The sequence below is a fragment of the Phoenix dactylifera genome, chromosome 8 (genome assembly GCF_051530095.1).
Source record: "Phoenix dactylifera cultivar Ajwa chromosome 8, Ajwa_hap1_PhDact_Kaust_v1.1, whole genome shotgun sequence".
NCBI lineage: Eukaryota > Viridiplantae > Streptophyta > Magnoliopsida > Arecales > Arecaceae > Phoenix > Phoenix dactylifera.
In genome coordinates this window covers 30,966,874-30,979,887 of record NC_143197.1, presented here as the reverse complement: position 1 = coordinate 30,979,887, position 13,014 = coordinate 30,966,874, and the positions used below count along the sequence as shown (strand labels likewise).

The 13,014-nt window shown below is 36.4% G+C and overlaps 1 protein-coding gene across 8 annotated transcripts in view; it reads left to right on the top strand.

The window, feature by feature from the left end:
* PHOT1 (phototropin 1) overlaps positions 1-12,600 on the top strand; it is a 29,892-nt gene extending 17,292 nt beyond the window's left edge. For 3 of the 8 annotated variants that reach the window (XM_088703566.2, XM_088703568.2, XM_008785422.6), the window contains exons 17-24: positions 780-829; positions 2,565-2,671; positions 3,291-3,413; positions 6,987-7,038; positions 8,475-8,587; positions 8,949-9,089; positions 11,678-11,761; positions 11,986-12,600. In XM_088703566.2, coding sequence (XP_088559692.2) covers positions 780-829; positions 2,565-2,671; positions 3,291-3,413; positions 6,987-7,038; positions 8,475-8,587; positions 8,949-9,089; positions 11,678-11,758 — 667 coding nt within the window. In that variant the 3' untranslated portion in view covers positions 11,759-11,761; positions 11,986-12,600. Of the gene's footprint in view, positions 1-779; positions 830-2,395; positions 2,489-2,564; positions 2,672-3,290; positions 3,414-6,986; positions 7,039-8,474; positions 8,588-8,925; positions 9,090-11,677; positions 11,762-11,985 lie in introns of those variants that run through there. The other 5 variants (XR_015968430.2, XR_001879189.5, XR_016396307.1 and 2 more) reach the window with 3 other exon arrangements.
* Positions 12,601-13,014: the final 414 nt, after the last annotated feature.

Here is a 13,014-nt window from a genome sequence, read left to right as displayed (position 1 = left end):
TTCTTGTGGACCCATGTTCGCCATCTTGGTATTGGACCCTGTACAAGTACCACACTGGTTCAGTGTCTGTACATCTGCTAAGGAGGTCGGTTCGGTGTATTGAGACTCAGTATGTCTCTTGTATCAAGTCTTACTTCGATGCTCGTATGCATGGTTCGCCTGGTACAGGAAGTACACACCAGTACGATAAACCTGACTGCAAACCAATAGGTTGACAAGCTAGGATTTAGGTTAGGACTTGGGCCGGCCGTAAGAAGACTGTGGGCTGGACGGGCCAACAGACTTGATTCCTGCAGGATATTTCTGCAAGAATATCCAAACATGCCCTTATTAGGAAAAGATTCTAATGTGTGCCTAAGAGAACATGTTTCTGATGTTTCTAGCTCACAGCATATCATAGTTGTATTAGTTTTACCTGTCATGGACTTATGAAATAAGATAGAGAGCGCTTTGTTTTTTTATGAACCCTTTTCATTATTTCTTGTCTGAGTGACAAGAAATAAACTTCATCATTCGTATAGGCAACCCTGTATTATGTATCATAAAAGTTCTGTATGGTAGAATACTACACAAATATAATTATCAGGCTTCTTTCTACTTGCCTCTGAAACCAATATGACTACAAATATATATACTATCAGATATATTTTTATCTTATATCAGGATATTTAAGCATTTCACTTTTTGAACGTGTATCACGTGGCTGAGTTTTTTTTTTTTAAATCAAGAAAAAACTCAGTTACCTAAGAATGATAATAATACTGAGTACTTGAATGCAGATTCTATGCTGCCGAAGTTATTGTTGCTCTGGAGTACCTTCACTGTCAAGGTAAGGACTAGTTATTGCCCAGAAACCTTCTGTTATATTCCATTAAGAAGAAAATTTATCCCAATATGAATTAGAATATTTAAATGTCGAAGTCCTAAATTTATGTATGTTCTGATTAGTCCATTAAATTGTAACCTCTGCCACTTCTATACGTCATCATCCTCATTCATGGTCAATGAGAGCTTTAATTGTGTATTCCAATTTTTTTCATCATTCTTGGTCAACTTGTCTAATCAGTTGAAAATATTTAAAAGGAAAAGGAAAATATACTTGTTTTCCTATCAAATGCATAGAAACACCTGATGTTTGATTAGCAATTCTACAATGCATATTCCAGAGACTGGAGAAGACAACTAGTTTCTAGCATTGTGGTTAGAAGCAATCTGAGCAGATTTTAGTAATATGCAAGATAAACTATAATTCCAACCTCTACATCCTGAAAATAATCTAGCACATTATTTCTCAATTTAACTACTTTCCATATTTTGCAACACAGACCTATTAGAGTTTTTTGCTCCCAATGCATTAAGATGTTATCCTAATTTATTTGAACTATAAGTCCTTTACCAACAAGCCTGGTTTCGTCTTTGGAGGAGACCAATGTATCAAGGTCCGATCCTCCAAAGTCGAAAAACTTATTCAATTTACCTGACATCAAACCTCGGAATTGCTATGAATTTCTCGAACAAAGCAATTGTGGGTAAGAAAAGAAAGTTAATTGGCTGGTGTAAGGAACAACTGCACTGTTTTTTGTGATTCATTTTATTTCCTCATGAAATTAATCGATGGATTTACTTTACCCCATATTTCTCTCTCAAAAAAGTGTGTTAAACAACCGACTCTTGTAAATAAGTTCCTCTAATTTGTAGGTTTCAGTAGCATCATCAGCATTATGACATCGCAACAAAATTAAACAAAAACTGAATATATAAAATGCCCTTTTGTTTTCTCCTTATGCATCAAGCCAACAAATATGCTAAACATGATGAGGAAATCTACGTTTGTGAATAGATTTGTGGATATCAATGTGCAACAATGTCTGTCCTATTATTTTGGAGTAGGCATGATATTGTGACATATTAGTCAAAAACTTAAAATATGATATACTAAAATTAAGATAACTAGGATACAAAATTTTAACTTACTAAGTTATTTACGATGTTACATTAAATCAATCTTTTTAGAATTAGAAACTTGTAGGATAAATTGTTGCAACAATCATCTTTATAAGTCCTGAAGTCTTGACTTACAGTAACCTTCATCATTGTGTTGATGGTTGAGACAGGCTGGTTGTCTTACTGGTACCTTTTCTCTTGCATAAAATAGGTATTTTTAGCTCAAACCAGTGCTTTATGCTGATGGTTGTTATAAAGGTATATATAATATGCTACTTGAAGTTAACATTTAATTTACTTGTCAATGAAGCCTGTAAATTACATGGTTACAAAATAAATTCAGCTTCTGTCATGTGATGTTATGTTGTGATTCAAGTGAGTTCATAATTAAGCTGAGTTGGTTCAAGTGTAAAACTATGACCAGAAGGTGTTTAATATCTTATTGTGCCAGGTTGCTCTTCTTTAAAAATGTACTTGGTCCTAGAATAACTACCACTCCTTAATAGTTATGCAGATTAATTTGAATATATAGCTGAATGACCAGGTAAGGACCTTTCACCAAATTTATGTGGGGCCTGGTGATATTTTTTTTTGACAGTACAGGTGTTTGCTTTCTGTAGGTATAATTTATCGAGACCTAAAGCCAGAAAATATCTTGCTTCAGAGGGATGGACATGTTTCTCTGACAGATTTCGACCTGTCATGTTTGACATCTTGCCAGCCACAGGTGTTAAACCTATCTAGTGAGATTATATATTTCAACTGTCCTTTTTCTGTGCTCAAGATAAAATTATCCATCATTCAACCTTTATATTCCTGAGGCGTGTTGACAATATATGTTAGTGTCTTGCATGCTCTAATTAATATTTAGTGATTTTATGCTCGCCAACAGCTTTCATCTTTTAATTGGAAGAGACTTCTTTATTTTTATTTCACCATGTGAATAAATAAGACCTTGCTTAGAGGGACAGATATCAGAAACCTGCTGTCTCATATTCTTGCATAGCTGCAACTCTTGCAGATCGAGGAGTACATATTCTCAAATGATTAATTGAATGCTTATTTTTTTATATAGTGACCTTATGTATTGTTTGATTACAATTCTAATTTGAAGCTGTGTGCCTCTCCATGTCTGGCTCCTTTTACCATGTTGGATATAATTGCCAAAGAAATATTGGTTATAGATTTATGGCATTGCTAAAGTATACTTAGAACAGTTGAAACTTTAACATATTACCACTATTCAATATCTTCTATGACTCTTTGACTGTGTGGCGTGAGTGATCTTGAAGCCTGCAGTTATTGATTGGCTTCTGCAAGCTAACTGGTCGATCATTCTTTTCTAGCTTTTGTTTCCAAACTCTCAATATAAGAAAAAACAGACAAAAGGAAGAATTCCTCCAATTTTCATAGCTGAACCGATGCGAGCATCAAATTCTTTTGTTGGGACTGAAGAGTACATTGCACCGGTATGTTCTGTTATTGCAACTCAGACTAAATTTTACCTTGTTAATGTTTTTTTAATGCTTGCTGTAATTTATGTATAATTAATTTGGCAATTGTTGCAATAGATTAATGTTGAGTCAGGCTATGTTGATGACTCTTTAGAAACAACCGAAATTTGTATGCCTTTTGATCTGTTGACGCTTCCAAGAAAATGGAGTCACATTGTCTTCCACAGTTTTAGTGCAATAATTCCCTAACTTCTTCACCTATGTGTCATAGGTATTATTTTAGGATATGACTAAATAGTTGGGTATTATGAACAAAAATTCACATGGATATTGGAGTATACACACAATCTGAACATAATAATGATATTAAAAACGTGAATCACTGAAGGACTAGTTCTGCCAATGATAATTCACTTTCTCCATTTATTTCTGTCAGTCCTTTATTAAGTTATTACTTGTAAATGGTTTTCGATCCTCAAGATTTAATTTCTGATCACTCTAGAAGCTTCAATTTTGAGAATTCATCTATGATCTTTTGAGTTCTCTCTTCATTTACAAGATGCCGGTCTTCACATGTTTGTGAGCTGCTCCATTCAACATGCATCATTTTCTCTTTTTAGATGACACAAGAAGCTTAAAGCATATGGAGTTTTTTTTCTTCTCTTTGATTTAAAAAATAAAGGAATTAGAGAAAACAAGAAAAGATGAAGGCAAATGCATCATGAGTATTCCTACATGATTCTATGAGAATCAAGGTTCGTTGAACTAGTACGGGAGGCTAGCAATTGGTTTGGCATGATATGGACTCATATCGTGCCATTTTAGGGCATACTGAAATAGGAAGAGCTGGAGTAGGAGGGGGGAGAGGAAGAAAGAGAGGAAAAGAGGGAGAGGGAGGGAGAGGGAGAGGGCTCGAATAGCCCTTCTCATCATCGTTGAGAGGGAGAGAGAGAAAGAGGCCAAGAGAGTAAGGCTCCAACAGTCCCTTGTCGCCGTCGGGCAATGAACGGAGGGGAGACTTATCTGGCTGGCTTGGGACGGTGACGGAGGGGATTAGGGTTTCAAAGGGGGAAGGGTGAACAAAAGCAGGCAATGAACGGAGTGAAGACGGAGTGCTTGAACTTTCAATCTATTTATATACTAAAACAAACCCTCAAACCATGCTTGTAATGGACCGGTCCAATTTGGTATGCCCCGAACTGGTCGGTTTGGTATGGTTCGGCAAACCATGATGAGAATTCTTCCATTTCTTGTGTTCTTTATTTTTAATTCCATTTGTTTGGTCTGCTCCCCTATATTCCTTAGTGTCTTGAAACAGCCTTAAGTACACACTGGAATTTTCTGTCAACTGGCATAATTCTGAGTTGTCCAACACATTTTACATTGTATATAAAGGTAGCATTCAACACATTTTACATCACTAAATACATTTTTCTGATTAATCGTTCCAACAATAATAGTCTAATCAAATCCTGCCATGTTACATCCAAGAGAATTAAACCTTCCATATCTTTTACCACTCTTCCAAAGCTTCAAAACCAAGAAATGTCTATCCATTATGACCATTCCCTCTGTATTAGTTCCTCTAAGTCCTTTTTTACTTATGCTTTTGCTTTAAGTTTCTCTTTTCCATGAAAGTAGTTATGTGTTACATCCTCAGTTCATTTCTCCTTCCTGAAATTGAGGAGCAAGAATTTTTGTTGAATGTGAAAGATTCACACGTGTCTAAAATGTGTAATATATGCTCATTTTAATGGCTTATGGCTTATGGCTTTGCACATGTAGCACACTGTTACATCACAATCACATATAAAGCATAGATTCTTGAAACATAGAATCATATACATTCAAGGTTTTAAGTGCTCTGTTTTTCCATGCCATGAGTGGCTGGTATACGTCAATATGTCCCACCAACCTCCCTGCCAAGACTTAGGGATCAATATTGATGGTCATATGAGGTTTTGTTGACAAATTTGCTTGTTGCTTGTTGGATAGGATGTAAGTGATAAGATTTGGAGGATAAAAAGTGATAGACAAGTTCTCTCCAAAAGAAAAAAAGAAAAAAGAAAAAAGGAAAAAGGAAAAAATGAAAGACAAGGTGACAATGAATCTCTTTATAATGCATCCTTTTCTGTTAAGTTGGTTTATTAACTAGCAAATTTGTTGCCATGACATATTGGGTTAGGAGCAGCAGGGGCAAGGCCCAAGCCAAAGATAAGTTAAACAACCTTGTGACATTGCATTAGATCACAAGAATCTACTTCTTGTCCCACCAAAATGATGACATGGTCTTCAAGGAAAAAATACACAGGCTACGTGCTGAGTCTTGCATGGCAAATTGACCAACCAAATAATGGCTCTTCCTAGATATTAGAATGTGCCAGAGTAATCGTAGCAGACATATTGAGCCAGAATTTGGTTACTATTTTGCTAAACAAATGCATGCACTACATTAAGCAGTAAGGTAATGAGATGGTTGAGTCCAGATATCACTTCCAAACCACTAGTTAATGGTTAGATGCCAAGTACCCTCAAGGAGGTGATGTGACCATAAAGGTTAGTGGCTAGCAAAGAAACCCATTCTAAACTAATGTTGGAGATGTTTTCCAAGATCAAATAATATAGAATGGTTATAAAAGTGAAAGTATTATTTTCCACATTTAACAAGGCTTGGAGTCAATCTTAAGAAAGTGTAATAGTCTAATATGCCTATGCAAAACTTATATTGGGATCAATATGATCAAAGAAATGAATTAGTCATAAAAAGAGCTTGATTAGGTCCACAAAAACCTTGGAAGAGGTGAATGTATGAGTTACATTGGGAGGGTGCAGAAGTTTTGAAGTATGCTTTCTACAAACCTCCTTGGATTTTTTTTATAGTTTTTTTTGATGGAAAATGGCATTGTTTACATGCATCTAATAGACAAGGCAACCACGGACCACCATCATGGTGAAAAGCATGAAGGCAACCAAATGTTTATTGCTACTTTATTGAACCATGAAATGGTGTGAACGTCTTTACTTCATAGGTTTATCAAAAACTCTAATCCAATGATCCCATCTAAAAGTACCTACAATGCATGCCGGTCATGGAAGACATCTGCTTGTTAGTTACATTACTAGCATCCCACTTGTCATAAACCATCTTCCTTCTGTTTCTAAGCAATTACTGTCAAAAAACTGCACTAGGTCTTTGAATATACCAGAACAAGTAATATGCATAGTTTCTGAAATTGTATCTTATTTCCAAAACAATAGTTGGATTTTGTTTTACACGGGATACATTGTTAATCATTTTGGTTTCTTAATTAGAGGCATTGGTTTTTGTCCAATGTTCTTTCTGAACTTTTCTAGTTATGAAACTTCAGTCAAAAACTAGATTTTGCTTGTACTATTCTTTTAAGTGTTGCATTAGTATTAATCAAGTCAGGGTTGGATATGTATACATGACAATTATATGCGTTTTTTTCTGTCTGATTATGTATTTATGCGAATCCTGTCATTTGTTGAGAGGTAGCAGTTAAAACTGAGAGTGTGCAATAAATTGCCATTTATATTTTCATGGATGAGTTTAATGTATTTTTGCAGGAGATTATCACTGGAGCTGGCCATACTAGTGCAGTTGACTGGTGGGCGCTTGGTAGGTGTTATATTTTCTAACAACGGTATAGAAAACTAAACATATTTTGAAAAGTAGATTGCTGAAAATGGTTTATATCTAATAGTTTATAGAGGAATTTCAATCTTTAATCTTATGGTGGTGCAACAATAACTTCAATCTTATTTTACAATTCTATGGCATGTTGAAAATTTTTACTTCTAGCCACGTTCTAAACCCGGTTGGCATTTCAATAACACTGTGATGCCGTTTTTTGGTTGTTTGTGTTTGTTTTTTCTGTTATTTATTGTTTTTGATGTTTGCTTAAATGGTTTTTAAGGTTTGTTACAATTTAGGAGTGGGTGGGTTTTTTGAGCAGATGATTGGGTATATGGTGCCAATATCAAACTAATTTGGTATTAAGTTTGTGGTGTCCATGATTTGACCTCTCTTTCTCCTCCCTTCTTCCTCTCTTTCTCCCTTCTCTTATTTTGATGTTTCTTGTATTTAGAGGATATAGTGGTATAGCACCTCTCAGGCCTTCAGCTTGAGGGTGAAATCCTTGATTTAATAGTTTATATTAGAAATTCCAATCTTTAATCCTATGCTTGTGCCATTAAGGTTTAAAATACCAACACCAAGCCCTATATCGGTTTGTCCAGGGCCAGGATGATGCCAAGACACTACATCCTGACTCATGGGCTGGTCCAACACTCAAGTACAATAGGGAAGCCCAATTTTTATTTTTGTTTTTTTGCTTGTTCAATTTTTTTGAGCTTTTTTGTCCTAAATAAGTATTTGAGTAAATGTTGATATGTTTTTAAGAAGGTTTCTAGTGTCAAGAAGGCTAGATTGCTGTGAATGCATGCTGGATCTGCCCTCCTTCCTCACCTTTATCCTCTCCCTTCCTCTCTCTCTCTCTCCCTCTCTCTCTCTCAATCTTTGCCTGGATTCCCATGACTAAGCCAAAGAGAGTGTTTCCTACACTTCTCTCTTTTCTGTTTTTTATTTCAAAATCAAGCAACCTGATCAGGTCATGCTCGGTACTGGCTGAACAGGCCTTGGTACTAGTTGTACCCAACCGGTTTTGGCTGGGTTGAGCCGGGCATCCCAACCCATTAATGGACTAGTGTCCCACAAGTATAAAAGTCCTACTTCCTGTCAAAACAACTATGGTACCTTTAGTATTGTCCCATTCTAGTGGACCTAAATAATAACTTCAGTCTTAATTTTCTATGATCTTGTTTAGTATTTTGAAACTGCTTCTGCTTATTCTTTCTACTCCCCCCGCCACCCCACCCCGCTGCCTCCCCTTCTAAATACACTCTGTTTGCAAACCCATAAATGTTTTTGTGTATAAGAATGTTGTCGAAACTTCCTTTAAAGATTTGGAGAATCTAGCACCACTTAGCAGTATCTTGAATTGCCACCTATATCTACTTCTAATTGACTAGGGCTTCTGTATATTTGATTGACAGGCATCCTTCTTTATGAGATGCTTTATGGATATACACCATTCAGAGGAAAGACAAGGCAAAAAACATTTGCCAATATCCTTCATAAGGATCTTAAATTTCCTGGAAGCATTTCAGTGAGTATTCTCCTCGAAATCAAGACTTTATCCAAATTGAATTTATACGAAAGGTGGCGTGTGTACATGTTCTATCGATAGCATCTTCTTTGATGCTGGACTTATTCAATGCTTGTATATGGCCATTGAATGCATGTAGATAACTGTATAGTGAGTTAGAAGCTTTCAAATGCCTAAATCATGTTTCTGTGTTGCATTTCTCATTTCCACCCAGAATTGGAGACAGACAATGTTTTTGACAATTAGGAATAGCGCTAAGCTGCTTTTTTTTTATAAATTGGAAGGAATAGTGCAAAGTTGTTTGGCCATGTTACTTTGCACAAAGTGACATCATGAAGCTATTACTTTTCTGTTTGAGCAGGTAAGCCTTCCAGCGAGGCAGTTGATGTATCGCTTGTTGCATAGAGATCCTAGAAACAGATTGGGTTCATGTGAAGGAGCTAATGAAATTAAGCAGCATCCATTTTTCCGTGGTATCAATTGGGCTCTTTTGCGCAACATGGTTCGATTCTTACCTTCCCTTATAATTTATGAAGTAAATAATGCTCTTCTTTTATCCTTACAGTAGAACGTTGGGTGTTGTATTTTACAAGATTATAAGTTTTTCTAAAATTTTGAGTAATAATACTTCACCTATAGATTCAAACATATGCTTTGGTATAAACTTGCAATATCTATTTTTTGCAATGAACTGTGATGGGAGCCATGATTCTTGGTGAAAAGGAAAGGAAAAAAAAGTATGCATACTTTGTATTTTATGTCTTGGTACAATCCTCTAGTCAGAGCACTCTTTTTCTAGCATAATCCTTAAAAATTATACGAAATTTTTTTCTGTTATTTTACACTTTCTCCTGAAACTGTGGTGATCACGTCATGATTAGTTACCAATAAAAACAAATGAAGCTTCACGTTTTTCTGTATCTTTTTTAATTGAGATAAGTAGAGTAATTGTACTGAAAGGACTAAACATGCATATCAGTGTGTAGTTTTTCCTAAGAGGTAGTAATGAAAAATATTTACATACGCCTGTATAGGCAAGGCAGACATTATCTTATCATGGCTAAGAAAAGAAGATGAGACAAATATATATATCTGTAAGTGCTATTTGGAATAGCCTGTTTCTCATTATTTTTTTGCATGTTGGAAATTGATTCTCGATGCTAGCATGTTGATTTCGGTGCTTTCATTTCTTCTGCTGGATGGTAGGTTTGTGGGGGTAAATTTCTTCATAAGATGAGCTATTCTTCAACTAGTTTTTGCACTTCAGTACACTTGTTCCTCTTGTATATAAGAAGGAAATGATCAAAAGGGGTGTATATATTAAAGGTGGGGGTGTCTACAAACACGTCAAGTTACATGGAGTAAGTTGTTGGGGAAGGAGTTTGAATTATACCGGCAGAAAAGATAGAATTAGATTGGGCTTAGTGCTCTGATAATTCTTTTTATGTCTTTTTTGGGATTTTTTGTGCGCATGCGCGTGCATACGCATGCGAGCGAGAGAGAGAGAGAGAGAGAGAGAGAGAGACTTGTAGAAGACTTGGAAAACGAGAGACCGTTAGTTTGGAAGGTTTTTGTGAAGACTCGTGAGGGCATGTTTAATCTCGCATTAGTTGTGTGCTAAAGAGCCCTTGGATACTGATGGAGGGCCCACGATTCCAACTAATACAATTTGGTCAGGTTTTTTAGAAGAGGTCCGAGGTCGTTACAAATGGTATCAGAGTGAACTTGGCACATAGCCTATATGTGACTAGGAGATATTACAGCATAGGCCCTTTTGGGGCTATCATGTGCAGATTGTGGTGTTGTGATTGAATTTGTGACTCTAGTTGGACCCTTAAGTCTGGCGAGTACATTAGGGCTTGAAGGAAGGAGGTATATGAGGACCCATGTGGATGTAAGTTTAGTCTCACATAGGTTGTGCCTTGGAAAAGCCTTGGGTACTTCTATAAGGTCAAGGAGGGAGGTATATGAGGACCCATGTGGATGTAACTCTAGTCTCACATAGGTTGTGCCTTGACAAAGCCTTGGGTACTTATATAAGATCAAGGACTCTAAATAACACCTTCTCGTGCTTTTTTTGTGTAAGGTCCTAGGTCATTAAAGGTTTCTTCTTTTTTTCTTTTTCTTCTCTTTTTGTACTCTATTAGTTTTATTGGATAAATTTGGATCAAGGGCCAAAGACTTTAGGGAGGGGAAGGTGGGGTGGTTGAGTATGCACCAAGATTTTAGGGGGCAATATTTACAACCATATATTATAACAGATTGTAGTGAGATTTGTTAGGCCTCTGAAGTTCATGACAGTTAAGAGTTGCAATTTCTTGTAGACCAAAGAAAAGAGGAAGGCATGCCAATAAAGACCGGTAATATATTTGAGGAGGCTGCACTGACCTAGGTAGCTCTAGTGGCCTTGCTTTTCTTCTACCCGAAGAACTAAAAGAGAGAAAATGTAACATGAAAACATACCCTAATAATAGATTAATACCACAAGCAATCTAAATAGACTTCATGACTCTTGATTTTCATGGTGGAATCATTACAACCTTCCGCAACAATGTTGTCTATATATCAAATTATTTCATGGATTAGATAATTTAGATTTCACTTGACTGTCTACAACACCATTGTGAGTTCTTGGGGTAGAAGTTTTGTATATATGTATCGTCGTGTTATTAGGTATTTTGCTTTAAGTTCTCTCTATAAGAGGTGGAATAGAAGAACCTGTTTGAGGCATAATAATCATACATCTGTAATGCTAATAGGTCCCATTCTTCTATCCTTTCCCGGGATTCAAGTCTTTCAAAATCTCTATGTGAGAATTCTATCCAGAGCAACATATCTAAACCATGCATTGATAGTCTATTGACCAATGAATTGAATGCTAAGAAACCTGTAAATGGATGGTATCAACATTGAATGACGAAATGTTAAATGTGTCCAAACAGTACTGTGACGAGTAGGCCAAAATTGAAGTGATTTTTTTTTAAGATACAAAATTTATGTAATTGTGTATCTCCCCTTTTAACCCTGTTTATGATTTATATGCTAAGTCAACTCAGGAGAACATCCTCATCTTGTTTGTATGTTGGCCAGAGCCCTCCAAAGCTTGATGCACCACTGTTTGACACAGCAAAGGAAGCCGAACTAGTGGGTTTTCAAACAGATTCCTTTTAAGAGGTAATCAGCTACTTGAAAAACAAGCTGCATAAACAAAGACCTACTGTACCTCTTTAATTTGCATGCTGGTCAAGATTAATGGCTGAGTAGCTTGGTCTTGGTTTTCTTTTCCCTGCAGAATATGGAAATTTCTAGAAACATAAGGCATCCTAGCGTCTACCTGATCCTTGATAATCTTTCATTACTGAATCTTGTGTCTAACTTGTTTCCTTTTTTATTTACAGGAGTTGGTTCTTTTGCTGAAGGACAACCGAGCAAAATTGAGAAATTTTCATGTTATGGAGCTATTGTAACCTCTGATTTGGAAGGGCACCTCGCTTTCAGATCTTTTTGGGTTCAAGTTCTGTCGTTTAGAGCTGTTACAGGTAATTATGATGCCGTTACGTACAGTTGGCTGAAGCTGTCAGAAGTGGAGCAAAGACCAACAAAGGAATAATTATACGGCCACCTCGTAGCTGTAGGCATAATGTGCACGTGGTGTCCTGGACGAACTTAATTACTATTGGTGTCCGTTGCTTGGTGTAAAAGTTTGCAGGAGCAATATCCAGTTTGTAAATGCCATTATTTATAATTCTCTAGGTGGGAACTTACTAAGTTGTTTTAGTGCTGATAATTAAAGTTTAGAGTTTCATCCGGCCAAAAGAATTTGATGGAAACATCCAGCAAATAAAAGGGGCAAATTGATGGAAATTAGCTTGATACATTCATGGATGCAGGTACGAGTGTCCCTCGGTGAAGATAATCTAATTGTGTATAGTGCATGAAAGATAATGTGGCCGTGGAACCATGTAATGTTATTTGGCTAGTTTCTCTATTGCATGGATGTTAATACTTTCTCCTGTTTGGGCTAGTTTGTCATAGTAATATTATTTGTTGCATCTCAAGGGTACATAACGGGCTTTCTTAAGTTAAAGATTTTTCAAATTTAATGTGGCATTAGAAAACATTCTCAGAATACCGAGGAAAAAAAAAAGGACAGAAGCCAGAAAGCTGCACAGGTTGGATTTATCTCATATAATAACCTTTGAATATGTGAATACGAGTATTATGAGCTAAATAAATAAAGTTGCCGGGTAGTTGTGACTAGCGCAGTTGGTTAAGTCATAGGGCCATTGTTGCACCCCCACCCCCCCCCCCCAACCAAAAAAAAAAAAAGTCACGAGGCATTGGATGCCAATGACCGGGGCTCCAATTCTGCCACTCTAACACTGATTTTAACTAAGCTTTCTCTCATCGTAGCTCTACAAAACAAA